The 24,756-nt window shown below is 45.2% G+C and overlaps 2 protein-coding genes and 1 pseudogene across 4 annotated transcripts in view; 1 reads left to right on the top strand and 2 right to left on the bottom strand.

Annotated features, from left to right (window-relative positions):
- Positions 1-637: 637 nt before the first annotated feature.
- Positions 638-11,311, bottom strand: FAM53C (family with sequence similarity 53 member C). Of its 2 annotated transcripts, none has more exons than XM_048221009.2 (5): positions 10,993-11,311; positions 7,411-7,640; positions 6,964-7,021; positions 4,768-5,552; positions 638-3,689 (listed from the first exon to the last, which is right to left on the bottom strand). In XM_048221009.2, exons 2-5 carry the CDS (start codon positions 7,486-7,488, stop codon positions 3,432-3,434), a joined length of 1,179 nt encoding a protein of 392 aa, XP_048076966.1. In that variant the 5' UTR covers positions 7,489-7,640; positions 10,993-11,311; the 3' UTR covers positions 638-3,431. The 2 variants fall into 2 exon arrangements, with proteins under 2 accessions (XP_048076966.1, XP_026363862.2); XM_026508077.4 differs by lacking the exon at positions 10,993-11,311 and adding an exon at positions 10,538-10,811.
- Positions 11,312-11,817: 506 nt separating this feature from the next.
- On the bottom strand, positions 11,818-15,068 carry LOC130542741 (oocyte-specific histone RNA stem-loop-binding protein 2-like; annotated as a pseudogene).
- A 158-nt stretch (positions 15,069-15,226) lies between these two features.
- CDC25C (cell division cycle 25C) overlaps positions 15,227-24,756 on the top strand; it is a 28,862-nt gene continuing 19,332 nt past the window's right edge. For both annotated transcript variants that reach the window (XM_057307156.1, XM_057307155.1), the window contains exons 1-8: positions 15,227-15,768; positions 16,367-16,572; positions 17,510-17,607; positions 18,275-18,320; positions 19,606-19,639; positions 19,757-19,846; positions 21,284-21,382; positions 24,599-24,754. In XM_057307156.1, the coding sequence (XP_057163139.1) occupies positions 16,379-16,572; positions 17,510-17,607; positions 18,275-18,320; positions 19,606-19,639; positions 19,757-19,846; positions 21,284-21,382; positions 24,599-24,754 (717 nt within the window). In that variant the 5' untranslated portion in view covers positions 15,227-15,768; positions 16,367-16,378. The remainder of the gene's footprint in view (positions 15,769-16,366; positions 16,573-17,509; positions 17,608-18,274; positions 18,321-19,605; positions 19,640-19,756; positions 19,847-21,283; positions 21,383-24,598; positions 24,755-24,756) is intronic.

The following is a 24,756-nucleotide window of genomic DNA, read 5'->3' as shown; positions in this document are numbered from 1 at the left end:
AGCAATGTCTAAAGAGAGTGAACCACACAGCTTCCCTGAACACACGAACATCCCAAATTGAAGCATTATGGAAAATACTAACTTCTAGGGCAAAAGAGAAGCTCTGCTGTTAGGATAATTTTCCAAAAGCAGTATTTTTAGAATGGAGAAATTGCCTAGGTCTTTGGAATCTGAATTCTGATGACTAAATCTCCATCTCTCCAGGGTAGAAGATGTGAAAACTCTTAAAAAAGAAAAAGATTCCCGGTCAAGTCTCTCAGCCTGTTTTCTCCCCACTTCCTACAAACCAATCTAGACAAGTTCCTGACTGGACCATCACACGTTTCTCAGGGAGCCAGAATATATAAATACTTGACTTCAACTTGCTGGAAGAGTGACCGTAGGTTAGAGGAGATAGGTACCAGGGAAACAAAGACCAAATCAGACTGCCAGAAATAACCAACGCCTTAACACAAGCCTGGGCCACAGGATACGACTGCCATGGCCGCGAAGGGCCTAGGGACCAGATACTGCCCTCGAAGGGTAAAGGCCCAGCCATGCCCTAGAGGAAGGAGCTGTCAGAGGTAGGTGGCCCTCTCCCTGCTTCCTTCTTGACTTTCTTTGTGGAGAAGGGAAGAAGACACTGTAGTACACAAGATTGCTTGGGAAAATGAATTATTCTAATAAAACTTTATTTTTTCAAACACAGCCACAGAGGCAGGACCTCATGTTTAACACACACAGACTTATGGATTTTTTTTAATATAAAACAAAGTTTACGAAAAAACTTTTTCCACTTTTTGTATTTGTAATCCCATTAGCACAGGGACTTTGGCAGCAGGTGGGAGTGAAGGGCAGCTGGAGCTGCCACTGGGCAGTCACCGGGCACAGGAGGAGAGCACCAGCCTGGGAGTGGCTTCACTCACACACGCAGGAATACTCACCTACTGGTCAGCCACACCACACACACAACACAGATGCAGATGTCTACCCAGCGTCAACCACAGCCCTGTAAAGGTGTGCTCCACTCTGGGTAAGCCCAATATGTGAAAATCAGAATAGTCAAAACAGCTAAAGTAGAGGGAGGTTGCTTGCTTTACAAAAGAAGCAATCACACAGGCTGCTTTTAAATGGTCAGCAGTCCAAATGCATCGCAAAATAGCATTTGGCTTACACAGAACTGTTGGAACAGATCTACTGTGTAAAGCAAAATGAACCACTTCTTGAAAAGGCTTGTCCCAGGGTCATGGGTGCTTAGATTGGGAAGCAAGATGACAGTTTCAACTAGTTTAACTTTCCAGATCTTAAAGTAATAGAATTCAAATATGGTATCTGTAGACCCTCTCCCCTAAGGATCGCACCCCTAGGGCTTTGGGGAAGCCACGGGAGAGGCAGAATTACTGCCCTCACTTCAGCTTAGGGCTTGCAGAGACCCCACTGGTCTTGCCAGTGGCCTACTAGAAGCTGGCACAGCCAATATGCAGCAGAGAACCCAGGGATAAGGATGCCCCAGGAGAAAAAGAAGCTGGCACCAGGGAAATTATGGCCTAAGGAAGGAGAAGAGCCAAGGGAGGGATGAAACCAAGAATGGGCAACTCCTGGGCTCACAGTTTCCCTGGATTCTCCAGAGAGCCTTTTTCAGGCCCCTACAGACCTGGTAGCTCACTGGTAATACCTGGTAACTAGCAGGAGAGGGGAAGAGCCCTGGAAGGGTAGAACCTCTAGAGCCAGAGGCTCAAGAAGAAATGGCCACCTCCTCAGGAGTGGAGGTGAGGAGACTGCAGCCTCGGTGACACTCCTATTCAACATGTGGGAAACCAAGAAAATGACAGGTTCAATTCCATGAGGAAGAAAACATGTGGGCTTTGGTCTTCTTCCCTAACATGAGGAATTGGATCCTAAGACTCCCTGGAAATTGAAGAGAAAGCCCTTCCTCCAATAAACTGGAAGGGCAGGTCCAATTCAGTTGTGCAGGGTCAACCGAAGCTGGATAAAGCCTCACAAGCTATTTGGCAGCCGCTTCAGTATGTCTCTCCACTGGTGCCAGGCCTACCAAGGGTCCCGCAGCCGTTATACCCATCACTGCAGCCACTGGGACCTGTTGCCCTGGCTCAAGTTATGGGTGAGAAATAAAAAAAAGGAAATTCAATCCAACAACAACAAACTCCCAGCTGCTTCTCATAGCCTTTGCTTTACACATCCTTAGCCAACCCCTCAGTGAGCCCCAACCTCCCCAAGGTCTCTCAGGTCCAATTAGAAGCAAATAAACATTTCCTGGCAGGAATGGAAGACAAGCGAACTGGTAAATGCTGACATCCCCTTCTGCTTTCTCAAGCAGGTCAGAAAAGAGGTTAGGCCTGGATCTTCTAACAACAGGTTTCCCTACAGTCTGCTTCCAAAGGGCAGAGCTGGGATGAGCTTACCCATGTTTACTAGGCACTGAATGCCACTTCTGCTGCAGGTGGGTCTCAGATGATGGGGACCAATACAGAGCCTTCCCTCCATGTTCTTGACCCTCGAAGCTCAGAGTGTGAGGGGAAAAAAATCCCATAACTAGAGAGGGAAAGAGGAAGATGGATCCCTCGAACCCTGCCTCAGTTGCCTACATGCGCTTATATCTACTTAGAGACCAAGGCAGGTTATATACAGCCTAGGCAATCTGATGAGAAAAAAAGGCCAGCTCAGAATCAATGTAAAGAGCCCTCTCCAATCCTAATGTTAGATCTACCTAGGGGAGGGGATGGCCCTAAGAAAAAGACCATTAGCTGGGGTCACAGCACTTAAAAGACCCTGCCATACCCCAAAGAGAATCTTCTGCAGAGCCAGTGGTGCTTAAGGATTATAAGCCTGGTTCCAGAGCTACTTAGAAAAAAGAAAAACTTGGTGCCCTCTTCTTGACTCCTTGAATAAGCCTACTATCCCATGAAAACTCAAGATCCTGGGGGTATCATGATGCTCTGCTATTAAGGAGCAACTGCCTTCCTTCCCTAAGGCTACGCAAACACACCTTTCCCCAAGTACACTCCCACGCACGCACGCACTCTCACACAATTTCTCCAAGGAGGCTGAATGAACCCCCCACCCTGGCCAAATTCTAAGACACAAGTGCCCTTTGAAGCAAAGGGGCTAGTGAAATTCCCCGAGCTGGGGTCGGCAGACCCCTTCCTTCCCTGCCCATTGCTTTCTCGGTGGCAGGGATACTCACACTCAGGGCCGCCATGGGAAGGGTCTGCTCTGGGGCTGTCCCTCCCGCCACCAGCTCCGTTTATCTTGTCCCGGCCAGTCTCTTGGCATGGTCGAGCTTCCTGGAGCGAGAAGATTTCCGGCTGCCCTGAGTCGGAGCCCTCCACTCACCCCCATTCCCAGGCTGGGCCCCCGGCCTTGGGGCCTCGACACTTGTTAGTAGCCATAGAGAGTCAGTCTGTGTGGCCCCAGGAAGTAGCCTCTCAGTTTTAGTTCTCCTCAATTAGATTCAAGTCCAGGTCCCCAAAGTCCTGCTGGCAAAGTGTCCGCTTGCTCAGTGCCTGCCGCCCCCACCGCACGGCCCCCTCCTCCTCCTCTTCGCTTTCACTCAGCACCTGGGAGGAACCCCCAATGGGGCTGCAGGAAGCAGAGAGGGGTGGGGGGCTACAGGCCATGAACCACGGTGGAGAGATGCTGCTGCCTTCCCGGGCTGCTTCTTGGAGACAGAGACCTCCTGAGTATGGTTTCTGTCAAACAAACAACAAAGTTAAGAATGCAAAAAAAGATACCAACTTCCACAGAACCCTGGGCCCAAACTCTATTTCCAAGTGTCCCTCTTGGTTACTCTTGCCAGCAGAAGTCCTAGGCTTTAGGGTGATGTATGTGAACTACCTGCTAACATTTGGAAAATTTATAATTTCTCCAAATTCTTTGAGGAATGAGGCCATAATTTCCATCAGATTCAAGATTAGGAGCTTATTTATAAGCTTCAAGTGGGCAGGAATACTGTCTGTATGTTTCACAATATCGCAAGTGCCTAGTCACAGCCTGGTACATAGCAGGTATTCAGTAACATTTACTGACTCGTTGGAGGAATGACTCTATGAATAAGCATGTAGATTCCCAAAGAGGTTTGCGACCCAGTGGACTAGAAGGAAGGGTATGAGAAAAGGGGGCAAGTGCATACAACAGCTGTACTCACACTGGGAAGCCAAAATGCATTTGCTGAACGTGACTGATGCAGCAACCCCTTTTGCTTAAGCCCTCACAGCCCCAGGGGAAGTGGTGAAGGACAAGTGGCAAAATGAGCCCTGAGGTCAAGGAGGAGCAGGGCACTGCTGATAGGACGTTTATGGCTTATGCATCCTCAGAGTGGAGGGAAAGTGCCTTTAGCAGAACAATCGGGAATCCCTGTTGGAAGATTTAACATAGGTCTCACCTCAGTTTCTCTAGAACCCCCAGGCCAAAGGAGGGACACAGGACATGGGCTTTGAGTGCTAAAATGGGTACAGTCTTGGGCAACCAGGATTGTAAATCACCCTAGCAAAAGCTCAGACAGAAAAGAACCTGCCAGGGGCGCCTGCGTGGCTCAGTCAATCAACCGACTCTTGATCTCACCTCAGGTCTTGATCTCAAGGTCCTGAGTTCAAGCCCCGTGTTGGGCTCCACACTGGGTGTGGAGCCTACTTACAAATTAAAAAAAAATTTTTTTTAAATAAAAAAGAAAGGAACCTGCCATGAGTGCATGGAACTAGAGGACAGCTCTCAGGGAAAATGGAAGTCTCCCTCCTCCCCACCAAGCTTCCCTAGCCCTGCTGGTCCCACCTGATTCATCTTGTCAAAGTCCAAAGAGGGCCGCAGCCGCCGGGGGTCCTCCTCGTGGCGCCGCTTGACTCCAGCTTTGCGGGCATCCAGATCACAGGGTTGTGAGCGGCTTCGGGGAAGATTGCGGAGGCCTCGAGGTCGCCAGGGCAGCTCTGGGGAGGATGCAGGGGAGCTCCGGGCAGAGGGCAAGAAGCGGCTTGCCTGTGGGCCCAGGCTGGGTGACAGGGAGAAGCGGCGCTGGGGTGGGCAAGGTGATAGGGACTCAGCATCACTCTCCCAGGAGCCACTTTGAGGGGAGGTGGCACAGGGTCGAGAGGAATCTTGGGCCAGGGCCAGGCTGAAGAAAGGGGGACTGTAGGGTCTGTGGGCTGGGGCACATTGAGAAGAGGCACTGGGAGCTTGGAGGAACCTGAGGCTGGAGACCCGCTTTGGGGGGCTCTGGTGAGGCACCTGCGGCCCACCCCCTCCACCACTGCCCCGGTGCTTGATGGGAGTCCACAGCTTGGAGGGGGCGGGCCGCCACACCGGCTGCCAGCGAGACAGGTCCACGGGCACTGAGAGTGAGCGGCAGTGCCTCTTGGATGGAGGGGCAGGGGGCACAGGAAGCTTCTCTGGGTCTGGGGGCTCAGGGCTTAGGACTTGGGAGAGGGGCTGCTCCTGTGGGGAACTTCCCGGGCTGGGTGGTCTGAGGTGCAGGCTCAAGCCTGAGGGGTGGTAGCTGAGGTTGAGGCTGTCCTGGAATTCGGCACAGGAACAGTGGGGCAGGCCCCTCCAGGAAGCACCTTCTGGAAAGCATTCATAATAAAAACAGTACTAATGAGAGCTAACATATTTTTAAGGGCTCACTATTTGCCACACAATGTAATGAGCACTTTATGTGATGTTTCCCCAAAACCTCATGAGGTAGGTACTATTATCCCCATTTCACAGATGATATAAGTCCAATAACTTGTCCAAAGTCACGTAGGAATAAAAAGACCAAAGAAAGGGGGCGCCTGGGTGGCACAGCGGTTAAGCGTCTGCCTTCGGCTCAGGGCGTGATCCCGGCATTATGGGATCGAGCCCCACATCAGGCTCCTCCGCTGTGAGCCTGATTCTTCCTCTCCCACTCCCCCTGCTTGTGTTCCCTCTCTCGCTGGCTGTCTCTGTCGAATAAATAAATAAAATCTTTCAAAAAAAAAAAAAAAGACCAAAGAAAGATTCAAACCCAGGTCTGCCAGATGCTAAGGCCAAGTCTCTTAACCACTATATGATACTGCCTTATGAGGAACCACCTGAAATTGAAAATAGTCTCATGTACTGCCTGCCACTTGCTCTCAAAGGCAGACCAATTCAAGAGAAGCAAATGCACGTGTGCACTGCTCATCCCTCACTCCTCCCAACCCAACTCTGTCCCCCTACCCACCAGCCCCAAGTTGTGAAAAGCAGGCCCATGCTCTTCTTCCTTAATCTTTCCCCTTCCTATGCGTCACCAGCACCAAGACAGGAGTTAGGGCTGCCAAGGAGTAAGAGGTAATCAAGCAGGTAAAAGATTTTAATTCCTAGAGAGTGCAAACAGGGTAGGGAAGGCCTTTGACGGTGGAACCTGTGCTTTGGAAACCCTAAGACTATTCATGTTCCTTTGTGTCTGGCCACCCACAAAGAAATACTCAAATTAACACACTGATATGGAAAGATCTTCTAGCTATAGTATAGTTAAGTTTAAAAAAAAGTGCAAGTAATATATTTAGTATGCAACCTTTTGCAGGATTAAAAAACACACATTTATATTTGCTTCTATTTCTATAAAGAAACTCTAGATGGATAGACAAAGTAATAACAAGAGCTGCTTTTAGGGAGGTGGTGGGAGATGGATGGAGAAAGCAGACTTTTCTCACTATGACCTTTTCATTATTTTAAAATTGTTGAACTACATGAACATACTACCTATTAAAAAAAAATCAGATTATGGGGGAGCAAAAAAAATAACAAACAAAATCAGATTATAAAAGTCCCACCAAGGCTCGAGTAAGAGCCAACTAAACAAATAACTTCCATGCTGGGGCAGAAAAATGGAGACAAGTGTCAATCTCAGCAGGTGACCCTGGCAAGAAAGTTGTGGAGGTAGACTAGCTAGCCAGGGTCACTGGAAACCAGTGCAAGAAAGGTGTGGATGGAAGCATGGGCATACGCACAGACACACGCACAATGCCTTACCAGACACAAGCTGGAAAGGGTTCCCACAGTTGGAGATGTCTGCATGATCAGGCAGAGGCTGAGAGAGAGAGAATATCCATCATGATTCAGGTTCAGGACACAGATTTCCAGGAAGCCCTCTTCAGCTCACCCCTGGAATTCATAGGCTATAGAGATGTGAGGGACTCCTAAATGTTCTCTTCTTGTCTTCCCAAAGTTACTGAGTAAAATAATCCACATCTTCCAACATCTCAAACCCTTCTCCACCCAAGTTTTGGTGTCCCTTCTCTATCAATGGAAAAATACCTGCCCCCTTCCTTTTGGGCTGGGTTTTGAGCCTTTAGTAGGCTCTTCCAGTACAAGTACCATGACTCATACGGCACAGGACATGGGTGAAGTAGTAGCAACAAACAGCCTCAGAAAAAAGGGGGAGGGGGTCGTAGAGAAGCAGGAAGACTGGTCTTTTACCAGACTGATGCTGAAGCGTGTGCATTTCAGCTCATCCAGAGTCTGCTTCTGTAGCTGCTCAGTGATCAGAGTTATCATGATTCTCCCCAGGATTTGACTTGCACACTTTGGAGCAAATGATGGATGTCTTTCCTGTTGTTCTTCCAGACCTCACTCGTGAGCCGTCTTCTGCCACTGCAGCACCATTCTAGCACCATTGGGACTTCCCTCTCCAGTCATGCCTGCTGATTCTGCCAATTACAGAGGGACCAGCCCCAAGTGATATTAGAGATGTACCTGGCCCAAAAGTGGAAAATGCATGGCACACATACCACAGTATCCCTATGCCAGGCCTCTGGCAGACATCATTAATTGATCACAGCTCTTTCCAGCTAAGCCTCAACACAGCCTCAGAAACATCCTGAACTTGGCACTCCAATTAACCAGTAAAACAAACTGGAGTTAGCAAGCAAGTTGAAACCTATTTGCCACTCCTAATCTGGTTCATGCTGTGCTTTGTCTACCCAGCGTACCAGCACCACTTAAAAAACAGCTCAAGTGAGAGAGGGATGCCCAAATGGTTACTTCCATCCTGATTGCCCCAATATTTTATCTTCCAATCAGAAACAGAGAGGTACCCTTTTCCTAAACTACAGAAATAGTAACAGGGAACAGGGAGGAGCACTGGTGTAGGAATGACTTTTTGCTTCAGACCAATCAGAGTAAACAAGGTTTTATGTTCTCCTCTAGCTTGAATGTTTGATATATTATTGTTTTTCAACAGATACTGTATATATTCTCTTATAAAACGGTGAGAAGAGAGAAATGGTATGATTTTTTCCAATTACACTTCAACTCTATACATTTTAAAAACAACAACTGTATGACTTCAGCTAAGTTTTTAGCCCGATCTTACTCAAAGACCATGGATTCAATTAATCAAGACTCCTTCTCATGGTCAATTTCAGTATAAGCAAACTAATTCTATCAGAGAACAGTCTTCAAGCCCACACAATTGCCTGAGGGGCCTTGCTCAGTGGAGGAGGGGAAGATAACCTAGTGTTTCCATATGGTTCTGCCTATTCCAAGAAATGACCAGCAGGCAGACAGCTCATCAGAGGGTATATGTAGAATTCTCTAGTAGATACAACAAACTTTCAAGAAATCTAAGTCTTCCTCCAATTTGCTATGACAGTTCTGGGAAGTAACTTGACTCTTCTTGGCCTTAGTTAACCTACATGTAAAATGGGCAGAATAAATCTGTCTTATTAATCTGTCACAGGTACAATATAACACGAAATATCAAAAGGGAAAAAGCATACCATCCAGCCTGTATAAATCAGGAGTCCACATAGACTGCTGTTTCTCAAATGCTGCTGTTTGTTGCTCTACACAGCCTAAGAATGCCACAGGTGATAATATCATTAAGATGAAGAAGGCAATTGGGTTTATCTATTTGGCTGGATGCCAACCTCCCTCACCTGAACACCTAGGGAGGTCCAAAACAGCTCTCCAGTGACCTTGGAAGCAGATCACTTTCTACTTTTGCAAAAAGAGGGAATCATCTCTAACCCATTCCCACCTCAGAGAGAGGTAGGTAAGGAAGAGCAAAGAACTATACGTTGATGTATCTGCAGTTTTTTGGAAGCTGTTTGGAAGAAGTCAATCATCATTACAGTTAACTATCATTTTCATGCATAATTATTATTACCACCCTGAACGAAGTTCCAGCTTCCTGAGAGCTCCCTTCAGCGGCTTCCCCTATGTTCTTGTGGGAAAAGCTAAAGCTTATATCACTTCTGCTCTTGGTTTCTTAACTCTGCCCCCAAAAGATCAACTAGAGAGGGAACCTAACTACAGGCTTTTGCCCCAGAGATCCCAGGCCTCAGGCTGACCAGCCATGAAGAGCAGGGACTGAAGCAAACTCTTTCAAGCTTTTCATGAGGCATTTGGCCAAACAGCAAACTCCCAGCCCTCTCTGGGATCAAGTGAAGAGAGTGATTTTGTGTTTTTCTGCATTTTAATTGTTGGGATGTGGCCACACACGGCGGTAATTGGAACAATGCAACTACCACCACGCAACTGATACTCTCAGCCTGAGTTTCCTAAAACAGGCCAGGCTGAGAGGGGGAACAGAACGGAAGCCATAAGGAATCAAACCAGGACACAAAAGAAGGCAAACCAGCTCCGCGAGGGGCCTCCTCTTTCTCAGGCGGGCATAGAAAAAAGTGCAAGAAACCCTCTCTTGCCGCCTTCCTTCCCCTTCCATTTTGTATATCTGAGGGGCAGAGACAGCCCTGAACGTTCACTAAACAAGTTAAAACTTCTCAGCTTAACAACTGGCACAGGGTTCAGCCCTTCACAGAGCAGCAGGCCGCTAGGCCCTCCCCACGACCCCACCAGGCCCAACTCTCAATCCAGGCTTTCCCTCCACCATGGGCCCCCTAAAATAAAGACTGGACCCCCACCCCATCTCCTATTGGATGGCAGGAGCCCCTGACATTCGGGTTTCAGGGATGCTGAGGTTGTGCCGAAACCTGAAGAACCTAGATCAAGTCAGACCAAGGGGGAGGAGAGTCACAAATCCCCTGGGGACCTTCCCCCAAGGTCCCAGCCCCACACCTCTGGGGGACACTAAAGAAAAACATGAGGGAGGCAGGGAGGTGCATGAACAGGTAAGTGGGGACCTGACTGCTCTTCCTCCATATGGCTCTGGCGTGGATAGGGGTGACAAGTGGGGAGCACCCCTTCCCCCACCCCGATGAAGAAGCAAAAGGCTAGGCCCCCCTCCAGTCTTCAACCTCTCCCTCGGTTGCCCTGCCCGTCCCTGCGGGGTGGGGCATGGGGCGTCCGCTAGCCCCTAGGGGGGCACCAGGCTCGCCCAGGGGGGCTGTCTTTCGCCTCTTCCCAATCAGCTTCCATCATCTGGCCGCGGGAAGCGAACTCAGGACGCAGGGGATGAAGAGGGTCTGGGACTTAGCACTCAGCCAACCCCTCCCCCACCGGGTCCCGTGCTCTCCCCGCGGAGGCGTCCAGAGAGGCCGTGCCGCGCGCGCGGCCGGGCTGGGGGAAGGGAAAGAGGGAAGGAGGGAGGGACGGTCGAGGTGCCCGCCCCGAGGCCCCAGCGCCACCTGCCCTCGCCACCTACCGCGGCTCCTCCAGCTCCCAGGGCCGCGGCCGGAGCAGCTCTGAGCGCTCCGTTCGCCCCACGGTGCCCTTAAAAGGCGCCGGCGCGAACCAACGGGCCCCTAAGGAGCGTGGGGGGATGGCTCTGGTTCGCAGAATCGCCCTGAACCGCCCGCGGGGGCTCGAACCCCGCGTCGTTTCTCTCTCAGAGTCTTTTTTGGAAAGCGCTGTCGGGAATGAGCCAGGCTCTTTGATTTAGGGATGAACGTCGTTTCCTCACTATCGAGTCACCCCCTCCAAAATATTGCAGAAGGTGGACGGGCCCAGTTGGCTGCACATCTACAAATCCGCGGGGGAGACCCTGTCGGACGAAGGTAAACAAAGCTATTCCCCTTGCCCTCGGTTCCAACACTGGCACAAGTACGGCCCCCTACTCGATTCGAGCCGCGTAACAGAAATAGCCAGAGTTCCTCTTACCTGCTCTCCTGTCCCGCCCTTTACGCCGCCTCTCAGAAGGAATCCCCCTTCCGCCAGCAGAGGACCCGTCCGCGCCGTGAAGACTTCTGGGAAATGTAGTCCAAGAGCGGATTACGGCCTGCTCTGAGTCCCAGGAGCCCCTCTTCCAGCTGCCGGATCGCCTCGAACCTTATAAACCCAGGACTTGTAACGGTTGCGGGGCCGTTCCCAATTGGTTCTGTAATTAGCCCTCACCCAAAACACTTTGTAAAGCTGAGGAGGGCCCAGGGCTGTTCACTCCTCCTCCTTCCTCAACGCACCCCCACCCCCCCAGCAGGATGAGGTAATGGGGTTGTGATTATGACATCATAGGCGGTTCAGTTGCTTGCGGGGGTGGGGGGGCGGGGGGGAGTATGGTGGTTAAAGCTGGACCACTTTCATTAAGACAGAAAGGGAGGGAGGAAGGGAACAGGCAGCTGGGTAAAAGATGTATTTCCTCTTCAGGAAGAGGATGCCACCCTTTATTGAATTTCCACCACTGCCACCACCTCCCGCCTCAGCCAAAGTTTAAGTCTTTTTTGAATAGACTGAATGTAGACGTTAGTAGGAAAGAGGTTGGGGAACAGCTAAATGGTTACTGGCTCTTATGTAAATTTGAGTCTCAGCTATCAAAGAAGGTTTAGAAAAGCAGGCAAAAATGGGAAAAGAAGTTTTAAACAATGCCTTTGTGCTGTGATCTCTTTGTAGGGCAGTTTTAGATTTTTTAAAATCTATTGGGAAGTAGTAATGCGAGTAATCTTCACTATTACACTTAGCAACACGTCCCTTGAAAGATGTCTGTTTTCTCTAAATATTTTGTGCCTCACTCAAATCTGGGACAGATATATAACTGATCAGCTAGAAAGTAGAACCAGTGGTGAGAATCTTCCTCACAGAGCCAGGGAAGGGAATGGGCAGGAGCCACCAAGTCTGCAAACCGAAAAAGAAGAGTAGAGGCAAAGTGAGCTATTTATCAAGAAAATGGGGGTGGAGGGAAGATGCACTGCACATTTCCTTTCCTTGCACATTTAAAATCCCTTGGCAAAAGAGGGGGCAGGGGTCATGAAGTATAGGAGATATGGTTTCCAATAATTGCTGTTGTGGAGCACTTATTATGTGCCAGGGACTGCTACTTACTTTAAATATGTATTCTCATTTTTTTGCTTAGAATCATCAAATGAGACAAATCTCCCTATTTGACGGATGAAATGGTCGGAGAGATTAAGTGATTGCCCATGTGGTGGGCCAGGGTAATATTACAAAGCAGTCCTTGAGGCTCTAAAGCCCATGGTCTTCACCACTTGGTGATACTCATTTTTATTATTAACCATGCTTAATAAAGTTCAGTGATTGAGAATAAGAAGTTAGCATTGGCTCATTTGCAAAACATTGAAATAAATTGAGACACTTAAAAAAAAAAAACCCAAAACGCTTCATGTCAGGTTTCAAGGTCTCATTTCCAAGGAAGATTATACCCCTTTCATCAAGTATAAAATAACCTTCAATGCAACCCAACTTTCCCACCATTACCAACTACAATTAAATCTCCTTATGCTACGTTTAGTTCTCAGATTTTTTTAAATTCATGTCCTATTTTTCCCCATTTTTCTTCTTTTTTTCTTCGACTACTACCTTGAACCCCATCCTAATTGTTACCTCATGGGCCAGACCCCATCTCTAACCCTGCTCCAATGTGTTTTAGAAGAGGATACTACATGGGCTCCCTTCTGTTCTCCATCCAGATTCACTAAGGGTTCCAGGGCCTGGAACCAGTAATTGGGGAGGTCATCCAAAGGGGTGGAACCCATTGGCTCTAAGAGACACTCCATTCCCTGCCTAGGAAGGTGGCAGAGTCAGAGGAACATGCACCTCATTCATACTCTCCCTTTTCAGCCAGTAAAAGCTAAACCTCTGCAAAGTGAGGAGAGGTGGGGCTCAGTCCACCACTCAAACAAGGAACCAAGAATAATGCACACACCCCTCAGACCCCCTGCCCTGCAGGGGATGGCTGGGGGGGGTCCCAGGAATGTAGGGCTCTTCTCCATTCCCTGATCTGGGCATCCCAGGAGCGACGGCTGTACCTCCTCTTCTTGTTTGGCGTTTGAGGGTGAAGTCCTGGCTGTCGCTTTGCCCTGGCAATGACAAATATGTGTCAGATTCAGGTCAGGATAAAGGGGCACGGCTCATTGTTTATCACAGTGAATTCGGAGACTCAGGGATTTCCTGAGAGTGAGGTAGGACCAATGCCTTCAATTCAATAAGAAAAAATAAATCTTCAGATGGGATTAAGCACTAAACTTCCTTAATTTCTAATATTCTTCTGGGAAAGGTAATTTAGATATTCCAACTCTCTTAGAAGTCAAGATAGATATAAAGACAGTATCTGACATCCGTTTGAAATACATACTACCTTTTTATACATTTAGGTTGCGTGTATGGATGGAAACTTACATGTAATTAGGCAAGTATGTTGTAATTAGCAAAGTCAGCTGGAGGTATGAGGTAAAAATCGTTAGAAAAAACTTCATAACAAACTGAAAGAACTTTAAAAACTCTGATGGGCCAAGTATGATTTGTTCCATTTGAAAAAAAATTCTTGAAAATGTATTTTTGGGGCTACACTGCAGAAGAATTAGTTGTAGTAATGATGCAACCTTGTGAGAGCCCTCAGATTCTAGTAACTTCTCATCACCCTACATTGAACCAAAGCCACTTGGATAACGCTGTTGTTGTGACCACCCACAAGTGCACTCACTTGGGAACCTGCTGCAGGAAACACTGGTAACCAGGTGTGCGCTTGCCATAATCTATCTGTTTTTGCCGCCGCTGTAGAACAATTTCATCTGTCTCTACCTCCCACCTGCAGGGGAAGTATACAGTGGCCCCATGAAGTGTGATTATGGTTATCAAAGCAGAAACCAACTCATCCCACACACACTCCCTTAACCCCCAGTGTGGTTTTCAAACTCACCTGGCATGGCAGGGCTCTGTGCTGACTCCCACACTCACCATCTCAATCCCGGAGAGCAAAGACTCTTCACACACTTTCTTTCTGGGGAAGTAGATTCTACAGATGAAAATGGCATTAGGATAAAACCTGGCAGACTAAACTGTATGCGGACACCAGATAAAGGTTGTATTTCTGACTTAACTGTTTCTCAAAGCTAAAGGTTGCATTTCTGATTTGTTTCTCAGACTGGTCTGCAAGCCATCAGCACGAGTAGCCCCTGGGAGCCTTGATAATTCCTATGTCCCACTCCGGACTTATTGAATCATCATTTTGGGGGCCTGCATTTTAAAGAGCTTCCAGGTTATTTAGAATAGTTTTGGTTTTTTTTTTTTTTTTTTTTTTGGTATTATGGAAAATTTCAAAAATACAGAGAAGAGCACAGCATAATGTTTCGCTACTCAAAGTATCGTCCTGGGACCAGCCGCATCAGCATTAGCTGCATGCTTGTTGGAAGTGCAAAATCTTGGGCCCCAACCCAGACCTATTGAATCAGAACCTGCATTTTAACAAGATCCCCAGATGATTAGTATGCATGTTAAACTTTGAGAGTAGTGATATAATGGATCCCTAGTTACCCATCAGCTAATACTCATGGCAAATCTTGTTTCATCTATGCCCACCACTACTCCCACAGGATTATTCAAATCCTCGATTTTAATAATTAATTCTTGAAAAAAATTCAAGAATAAATTCTTGGGGCGCCTAGCTGGCTAAGTCAGAAGACCATAGGACTCTTGATCTCGGGATCCTGAGTTTGAGCCCCACATTGGGTGTAGAAATTACAAAAACAAATAAACCTTGGGGGGAGACTAATTTTTTAATATCACCTTATCAATGTCCAAATTTCCATAATCCTTTGGACTGTGATAAGAATTATGCCAAGAGATGATTCCGTTCCCCCGCTTTCCCTCAAAAGAAATTTCCTTTATCCTGCATAACCTAGAGTCTAAGAGATGCTGCGCTGTAAAAGGAACACCGAAGAAGGAACGCTCTTGGAAGGAGCCAGCGCTGCTCAGCATAAGTACACACACCTGTCCCGTCTCAACATCTGCCATACCAGTGGAAAAGGCTCCATCTCCAACTGAAGGCAAGCAAAACGAAGAAGAAAAGACCCACGTAACAACACAAGAAAGAAGCAAGGAAAGAGAAACGTTTAAAACACCCTGCATCCAAACAAATCTCCCCAGATACTATCCTGAAGAGCGCTAATCGCTCACGGAGTGCAGTTTAAATCTCCCGGGGTTGGAGGGGCTGAGGGAATGGAGAGCTTGGGAAGGCTGTGGCGATTGGCCAGAGGGAGAGCCAATGGTGTGCCACGCACCCAGGGGGCGGAGCTTACGTTGGGGCTTTCTGAACGCTGATGGGCCAATGGACATCCTGTTCTGTCTGAGGGGCGGGGCAAATTGTGTTCCTTCCAAAGCAAGCTCACTCTGGAGATGTAGAGCCAAACGATTGGCCGTGGGGGTCCGGGAGGGCGCGCGCAGATTGGCTGGCGCAGCTTTGAGGTGAATGGGATAGGTTTATTGGGAAGGCGGAAGATTTGAACAGCCGGGACCTGTGACTGTTGGTATTCTTGAACCGAGGCGATAACTTCGACCCTCTCTTGAGAGAAACGCAAACCTCGACTCGAGCCTATCCTGTCTAGAAGCAGAATTGTAGTCTGGTTAATTGACTCTTTTCCTCAGTTTTCTTTTAATTCTGCTCAAGGCTTCGCTTGTGACTGATTTCCCACTTCTGTTTCTCCTGAGGTAAGCGCGGGGCCTTCTCCACCGGAATCCGAGACCCCATCGTCCCCTCAGGGTCAGGTCGGGGTCCCACAAACAGAACTTCAGGGGACCTAAAAAGTCACTGTCGCGAGTTTAAAGACCTGAATTCCGTCCTTGGCATGAATCACGAGCTGTGTGGCCCCCGAACAAGTGAAAGCCTCTTTTCATTCCTTTTTTGAAGTCTTGGGTTTGGGACGCCTGGCTGGCTCAGTCGATGGAACGTGGGACTGTTGATTTGAGGTCGTGAGTTCGAGCCCCACATTGGGTTGTAAACCTGACTTGGAAAAAAAAAAAAAAGCCCTACGTTTGCCTCTAGTTAAGTCCAGTTTCCGAGGTAAAGGCCAAACGGCTTGGGCCACGTGCGATTTCACCTTCAGGCCGACCTGTGATTCGTTGGTTGGGATTGGGATACCCCCCCCCCGCCCCCCCAGTATGAGCCGCTAGGCCCCTGCTGGGAAGGGTGGAGGAGGTTGTGAAAACCGGACAGTCTGTGAGGTGCCTGTGTAGATGACGTTCACCTCTTAGCTAGGTTTTATTTATTTATTTAGTTAGTTAATTAATTAATTATTTTTCCCCTTAGGTTTCGGAGGCCATGTCTGCAGAATTCATTTCATCCGCAGGAGAGGAGGGACGCCCCAGCTCAGGACCCAGTTTTAGATCCAGTCGGAGGAAGATATTAAACCTCCTCCTGGAGAGAGACACTTCCTTTACTACCTGTTCAGATCTTCCTAGAACTCCAGTGAACAAACTCTTTGGTGATTCTGCAAACCTAAGCGTGTTGTCTGGGTAAATTCACTTTTCACACAGTATCTCCTTTGCTTTTCTGAATAGTCTTTGGGTTTTTAAGAAATTATTCTGACTCGAAGATCAGGGGTGAAGTTTTGTTTTATTTACTTATTTTTTTTTTAGATTTTATTTATTCATTTGACAGAGAGCACAAGCAGGGGGAGCAGCAGGCAGAGGGAGAAGCAGTCTCACCAAGCAGGGAGCCCAATGCGGGCTCGATCCCAGGACTCTGGGATCATGACCCCAGCCGAAGGCAGACACCTAACGACTAAGCCACCCAGGTGCCCCGTAGGGGATGAAGTTTTAAACCCTGCCCTTCATTACTGTATGACCCTTGAATCTCAGGTTTCTTTTTTGTGACATAGAAATAATCATCTCTTCCTATCTTACTATGATCTTGTGAGAAATGATATGATGTCTGGGAGAAGTCTTTGAAAACTCTGTTGCGTTATATGAGTTGGTTGTTTTATGAGTATTACTATTAATATCAGTGTTATTGTTATTGCTCTTTAAATTCTGGTCATGCCATGCTCTGATGCCTCAGCTAGCAAACAAAGTTGGAGAGTTATAGACCTGAGAGGTACTAGAGACTCCAAGGAGAAATCAAATCTGTGTGCTCACAGTGCGAAGGGGAGAAGATGTGGGGTCAAGACCGACTTCAGCCAATAATCTTTGGTCCTCAATTAAAAAAAATTACTTGTCTTACTATGTTGGTGAGGAGAAATGACACGTAAATAATTGGAGTAGAGAAAAGTGGGATATTTTTCTCAGCCTACTCTGAAATATTGCCAAAAAGCAGCTAGATTTATTTGGACACTGTTCAGATTGTGTGAATGACTATTGAGGGGTGTTTCAGATGAAGAGGATAATGTGATCTTTGCCTTTTAAGGATATTGCAACCTAATAGGAATCTTGATATACTATTATGTCTCTATAGAGGAACCCCAAAATGTTGCCTTGATCTTTCGAATCTTAGCGGTGGTGGAGAGATGTCTGCCAATCAACTTAACACTTTCATAGACCTTGATGAAACTGGTAAGGGGAAGGGAGGTAAAGGCCTCAAGGGAAAGAATGGCTTTTAAGGGAGAGGACAGGGTAGTTAGATAGAGATGGAAGGTTGTAAAAGTAGGTGGAGATCCTTGAAGTTGGAATTCTGTGAGTACCTAGTGGATTTTTGAGAATGATAAGCCAAGAAGAGAAATGAAATATCATTAATAAGAGTCACGTTGCATTTGAAAAATTTAGACAGGAAGGAATATTTTGCTAAGTGATGGTAGGAATGAAAGTAGTAGTTAAAATGAGACATTTTATGCCCTACTCTAATTTGAGCAAAGGCAAAGAAACAAACATAAATGTTTGTTAACTAATTCCTGTGTTTTTGTAGGGTCTGAGTCCAAAAGGAGTAACTAGTCAACCACTTTAGTATTTGTTCTACTTTCAGATTTCCTGAGCGATAAAAATTATTTTCTACTCATGAAAAAAAATCCCTGTTGTTTAGGGTAGCGCACTGTTTCCCAGCATTTTTTCTTTGTGACACATGTAAATTCTTCAGTTTTCATGAACTTGTACCTTGTACCATAAACTTAGTATCTATCAAGAGCCTTTGTGTTCAAAACATGAGCTTTTGAAATTAAGAATTGAAGAAAACCAGAAGGAAAGACAGAATGCATGGACAAGAATAACTGTTCATATCTGATTACAGGTCACTTGGATTCTAAAGGACCTCAGGAAATACATTTAACTGGGATGTAAGTTCTTTCGCTAAACGACCCCCATGCTAAAGCCTTTTCAGCACTGGCACAGATTTTATCCTGTGCAGACTCTATAGAATACAGAACCTTTTGCTTTGGGTGTAAGTGGGCTTCAAAGCCTAGATCCTTCCTTTGAAAGGTTTTTTAAGTTTCCCAGATCTAAATAGTTCATTTTAACCATTACATACAATCTGTGTTATATTTAAAAATGACAGAAATTGGTATGTTACATTTAGGCATCAGCTGTTACCTGCATGTGAGTAGGGCTGTGTTAGAGCATCTAGATTCCAGTGGCTTACTGTTTCACCAGCTGTGACTCTGAAGAGTTTCTTAACTTCACTGGACCTCTGTTTCTTCCTTTGTTATAAGTAACAATGGAAATAATACTAACACTTCTCATATTAAGATGAAATTTATAAGGATGTAAGGATGCTCTTGTAAAGTTGAAATTTAGCACATACCAAGCATTTTATGATGTTTAGTATTATTATTCATGGGGATTCTTTGTTGGAGATGTAAAATGTTCAACCAAGGAATCCTCAAGGAATGAAAGGTAATTTTAATTCAACTTCTTCACTTCTTAGGCTTATTGTAAGGTTTCCATCTGACTGTTTTAATCTTCTTAGAACTTTGTTCTTCAATATCTAGGTGAATTAGGTGCCACTATGGTGCACTAGTGAAAGCATTCCATGACTTTTTAAATTTTTATTTAATTATTTATTTTTTAAAGATTTTATTTTTAAGTCATCTCTATACCCAGTGTGGGGCTTGAACTCACAACCCCAAGATCAAGAGGCACGTGCTCCAGTGACTGAGCCAGTCACGTGCCCCTCCATGACTGTTTTTAATAATACATGTGAATATTTCACTTTGGATTGCTTGTAATTTCTTTGACTTATTTAAAATGTCCTAACCCACGGAGACTGGATAAAATCCTGGCAGGAAGGATAGTAATTCATAAAAAATAAATATTAGCTCCTAATAGCCAAAGCTGGAAAATTAGTCAATTGTGTCTACGTAAAATGTAGGAAAAACTCATCATCTTTGATGCATATCTATATATATGGTTATACACATGAAATGAGGGCCTTATCCCCAGGACGTCACTCAACATCTTCATATTTACCAGAGAGCGCCCTGCTTATTGTTACTCAAAGAGACACATCAACTGGATGTAGGGCTCCTAGCATGGAAGGAAGGAAAAGTTGGGATGCTTCAAGCCACTGACGAATAACCAAACAGTATTTGGGGTTAACTGACTGGCAGTTTTTTTGGTCTGCAGGAATCATCAACAGCACCTTACGAAATGCAGCCCAGTGAGTAGCATCTCTTTCTTGGGTTTGGGTTTGTTTCTCAGTTGGAGAGACAGAGGCTTTGCACCTCACCTGTGGCTCAAGGATGCTGGATATTCTCAGAAAAATGTTCTCTTGTAGGCACAGCTGCGTTGTAGCACTCCAAATACTTTGGACCATGGCAACAGAAAGAAAGATGCAGTATGTAGCTCATCCACAAATAAAGAAAATGTGAGTGGTAAATGGAAACCTACATACATTAGCACTTCACTTCCTGTGAGGGGAACAACTCATTACTATCATTATGAGACCTAGAACCCTTATGCCTCGGTGTGTGGATATGCGAACTGCATCACTATAGGCAAAAAATTCATTTTTTTAAAAGATTTTATTTATTTATACAACAGAGAGAGAGAGAGAGTGAGCAGGGAGGAAAGGCAGAGGGGGAGGGAGAAGCAGCTCCCCGCTGAGCAGGGAGCCCTATGTGGAGCTTGATCCCAGGACCCTTGGGATCATGACCTGAGCTGGAGGCGTGGCTTAACCAACTGAGCCACCCAGGCACCCCTAGGCAAAAAATTCTTTATGGTTCTGTTTTTTTTCTCTTTAAGGTTTGACCCTAGAACAGAAACCTAGTTCCTAGTCTTCCATAGCAGGTCATCATTATTACCCATGTTCAGTTGATTTAAGGACAAAAAAATCTCTGTTACTGTAGTTTGGGAATTTAGAACTATTTTTTTTAAACAGATAAAGGTAATACACATAAGTTAACATACTCTTTGCATGGCTTCATGTCTGGGTCTACTTTATTTCCTCTTATTTCTCCCTTAGTCCAGCTTTTTAGTCCAAATTCTGAGAGAGCCATGGGCCTTTTTCTCTGAGCCTCGGGCCCTCCATCAGTTCTTTTCTTTTCAAGTATTTATTTTACAGAGAGTTTGTGTGTGTGTGTGTGTGTGTGTGTGTGTGTGTGTGTGTGTGTGAGAGAGAGAGAGAGAGAGAGAGAGAGAGAGAGAAAAGAGAGCAAGGGAAGGGGCAGAGGGAAAGCAAGAGAATCCCTCAGCAGACTCCCTGCTGTGTGCAGAGCCTGAGGCAGGGCTGGATCCTCAACCTTGAGATCCTGACCTGAGCCGAAGCCAAGAGTCAGATGCTTACAGATTGAGCCACTCAGGTGCCCCCCTCCATAAGTTGAACTGGGTTCCACAGAGCCCCCTAATCACTAAGGTAATTGTCTAAGTAATCTCTTCAACTAATTCTCTTTTCTAGCCATTCTTTTTCTGCTTCCTGCCTCCCATCCCTTCCCCCAGGTCAGTATTTATAAGATAGCTGCTGTTCTTTTCTCACATTGACTAAGTTATACCCTTGTTTTTGGCCATTCTAATCAGCCCTTTCTTGTTTTGATACTGTCCTTTAAAAACCTCACCATCCCTTCCCCACTCCGGCTCCCCTCTTCCTCCCTTCCTTTGGCTTGTGATTGTAAAATATCCTCCAAAGCGAATCTACATATCATACGTCAAATTCAAACCATAATTTGTATCATCAGGATATAGGATCAACCTTGATTACACTTAATGTGTTTTGTGAGGGTTATTCATGGCTTCATCTGATGAAATGTGTTTGGCAGGGCTTGCTGACACTTGTCTTCCTCCAGCCAAAGTAGTGTTTCTTATGCAGGAGAACAACACTTTGAAGTCCTTGGAGTGGTGGGCACCCAGGAGCCTGAAGTTTCGAAAGAGACCAGGGGGGCCTTACATGTCTCCCCTTTCTCTACTGGTGAGTCACTGAACATCCTCATCAAGGGTCTGCTGAGGCATTGTGGATTATAGGGTGGCAGATCTGCATTTACAACCCTTTGAATTTTTCTAAGCTGACTTGGGTGAGAAAGGGGGTTAGAAAAGTAACTCCGGAAAAGGGAGGAGATACGTACCCTGATCTTTTTATTTGTTTAAATTTAAGGAGGAAAAAAATTCTTAGGCATTTAAAATTTTTCTGTTTTATCTTTATTCTTTATGTGTCTCCCCCACCCCAATTTTTAAAATTATGTGCCTGTTGTGAAAATGGTTTTAAAATACAGGCATGTAGGAATATAGGAATATAAAAAGGAAGATAACTACCTCAAAGAGGGAAAACTGCTATTAATATTTTAGCTCATTTCTTTACAGTCTTTTAACTGTGTATAATTGTACAAAGTTGAAGTCATATTACATATATATAACTTTATATCCCATTTTTTAAACTTAATACTGAAACTCCTAGTGAACATTATTTTATCATGGATGCTTTTACTCTAACATATGGACCATAATTTACATACTTCCCTATTTTTGGACACGTAGTGGTACCCAAATTTTGCTTCTACAAATAATGCTATTATGTAATTCTTGAGCATCAATCTTTACTTATGTTTCAAAATATTTTCTTTAGGATTAGTACCAAGAATTATAATTACGAGGTTTAAGAGTGTATTTTTAAGATTTTTGATACATATAGTCAGATTCCTTTCCAGAAGAGTTGTAGGACTTTACATATTCATGGACAATCTATAGGTCTTTGGATAAATGACTTGTTAATATTTTTTAACTGCAAATTAGATTGGTAGATGTTTTATTTTATGTTAAAAACAATTAGTAGTGATATCATGTGAATATTAGCCATGTACTTTTTTTTTTTTTTTTTAAGATTTTATTTATTTATTTGGCGGAGAGAGAGGCAGTCAGCGAGAGAAGGAACACAAGCAGGGGGAGTGGGAGAGGAAGAAGCAGGCTCCCAGCGGAGGAGCCTGATGTGGGACTTGATGCCAGGACCCTGGGATCACGCCCTGGGTGGAAGGCAGACGCTTAATGACCGAGCCACCCAGGCGCCCGTAGCCATGTACTTTTTACCTAGTAAATGACTGTGTCCTTTGTCCATTTAGCTACTGGAGTCTTAAGTTACCCAGTAGCTTTTTATTTTATTTTATTTTTTTAATTAATTAATTTATTTTTAAGATTTTATTTATTTATTTGATAGAGACACAGGGAGAGAGGGAACACAAGCAGGGGAAGTGGGAGAGGGAGAAGTAGGCTTTGCCCTGAACAAGGAGTCCAATGTGGGGCTTGATCCCAGAACGCTGGGATCATAACCTTAGCCGAAGGCAGACACCCAATGACTGAGCTACCCAGGGCCCCTCAGTTGCTTTTATTTATTTATTTATTTTTTTAAAAGATTATTTATTTATTTATTCGACAGAGATAGAGACAGCCAGTGAGAGAGGGAACACAAGCAGGGGGAGTGGGAGAGAAAGGAGCAGGCTCATAGCGGAGGAGCCTGATGTGGGGCTCGATCCCATAACGCCGGGATCACGCCCTGAGCCGAAGGCAGACACTTAACCGCTGTGCCACCCAGGCGCCCCCCTCAGTTGCTTTTAATAGGCAATGGATTCAAGATACTCCAGGGACTTAGGGTCTAATCTCAATCCTAGGGAAAAGTCATTTTAACATAGCCCATCATAAGTAGATTAGGTTGACCATGTTTGAGATTTTTGATTTCTTGGAGAAAGGAAAGACTTAGAGCATGATAAATTACTGAATAGTCTCCCGTGTGTGCGTGTGTGTGTGTCTTTTAACGTGGTAAAGTATACATAACATAAAATTTGCCATTTTAACCATTTTTAAGTGTACAATCCAGTGGCATTAAATACATTCACAGTGTTGTGCAACCATCATCACTATTCATTTCCAGGTTTTTGTCCTCATTTAGAACAGAAACTCTCTACCCATTAAAAAATAATTCCTTTATTCCTCCCTCCCTCCAGCTCCTGGTAACCTCTAGTCTATTTTCTGTCTCTATGAATTTGACTTTTGGACACTTAATGGTATAACATTCTGTTAATCCATTAATTTGTTGATGGACACTTGGATTGTTTCCACCTTTTTCCTTGCGAATAATGCTACCATGAATATTGGTATACAAATACCTGTTCAAAGACTTGCTTTCAATTCTTTAGGGTATATACCCAGAGATGGAATTGGTGGATTATAACTCTATATTTAATGTGAGGGGGATTCACCATACTGTTATCCATATCAGCTGCACCATTTTTTTTTTTTTTTTTTTAATGATTTTTTATTATATTATGTTAGTCACCATACAGTACATCCCCGGTTTCCGATGTAAGGCTCGATGATTCATTAGTTGTGTATAACACCCAGTGCACCATGCAATACGTGCCCTCCTTACTACCCATCACCGGTCTATCCCATTCCCCCACCCTCCTCCCCTCTGAAGTCCTCAGTTTGTTTCTCATAGTCCATAGTCTCTCATGTTTCATTCCCCCTTCTGATTACCCCCCCTTTCTTTATCCCTTTCTTCCCCTACCGATCATCCTAGTTCTTATGTTCCATAGATGAGAGAAATCATATGATAGTTGTCTTTCTCTGCTTGACTTATTTCACTTAGCATTATCTCCTCCAGTGCTGTCCATGTTGTAGCAAATGTTGAGAACTCGTTCTTTCTGATAGCTGAGTAATATTCCATTGTATATATGGACCACAACTTCTTAATCCAGTCATCTGTTGAAGGGCATCTCGGCTCCTTCCACGATTTCAGCTGCACCATTTTTAAATATTTGTTTTTTTTGGTGTTGACTGTATGAGTATTTTATGTATTCTGGATATTAATCCCTTATCAGGTATATGATTTGCCAATATTTTCTCCCATTTTGTACATTGCCTTTTTACTTTCTTGGTGGTATTTTTTGATGCACAGAAGTTTTTAATTTTGATAAGTCCAATTTGTCCATTTTTTTCTTCTGTTGCCCATGCTTTTGTGTCATATTAATGAGATCATTGCCAAATCCAGTGTTACGAACTTTTCCCACTGCTTATTTCTAAGAGTTTTACAGTTTTACCTTTTACGTTTAGGTCTTTGATTCATTTTGAATTAATTTTTGTATATGATATAAGGTAAGGGGTCCTGAATAGTTGTTAATATTGTCCACATCATTGACAGGACAATGGAAACTTTTTGGAAAGTGAAATGAAATATATGGGCAGTCCCATTACTACACTTCAAAAATTGGATAAAAATACAGAACTAGGAGAAGATCAGGCAGAGATTTCCAATGAATTGATGGAGTTTTCTCTGGAAGATCAAGAAGAGGCCAAGGT

The sequence above is a fragment of the Ursus arctos genome, unplaced genomic scaffold, assembly GCF_023065955.2.
Source record: "Ursus arctos isolate Adak ecotype North America unplaced genomic scaffold, UrsArc2.0 scaffold_5, whole genome shotgun sequence".
Lineage (NCBI taxonomy): Eukaryota > Metazoa > Chordata > Mammalia > Carnivora > Ursidae > Ursus > Ursus arctos.
The sequence above is the reverse complement of the archived record's forward strand: the minus strand, read 5'-3'. Positions and strand labels throughout refer to the sequence as shown.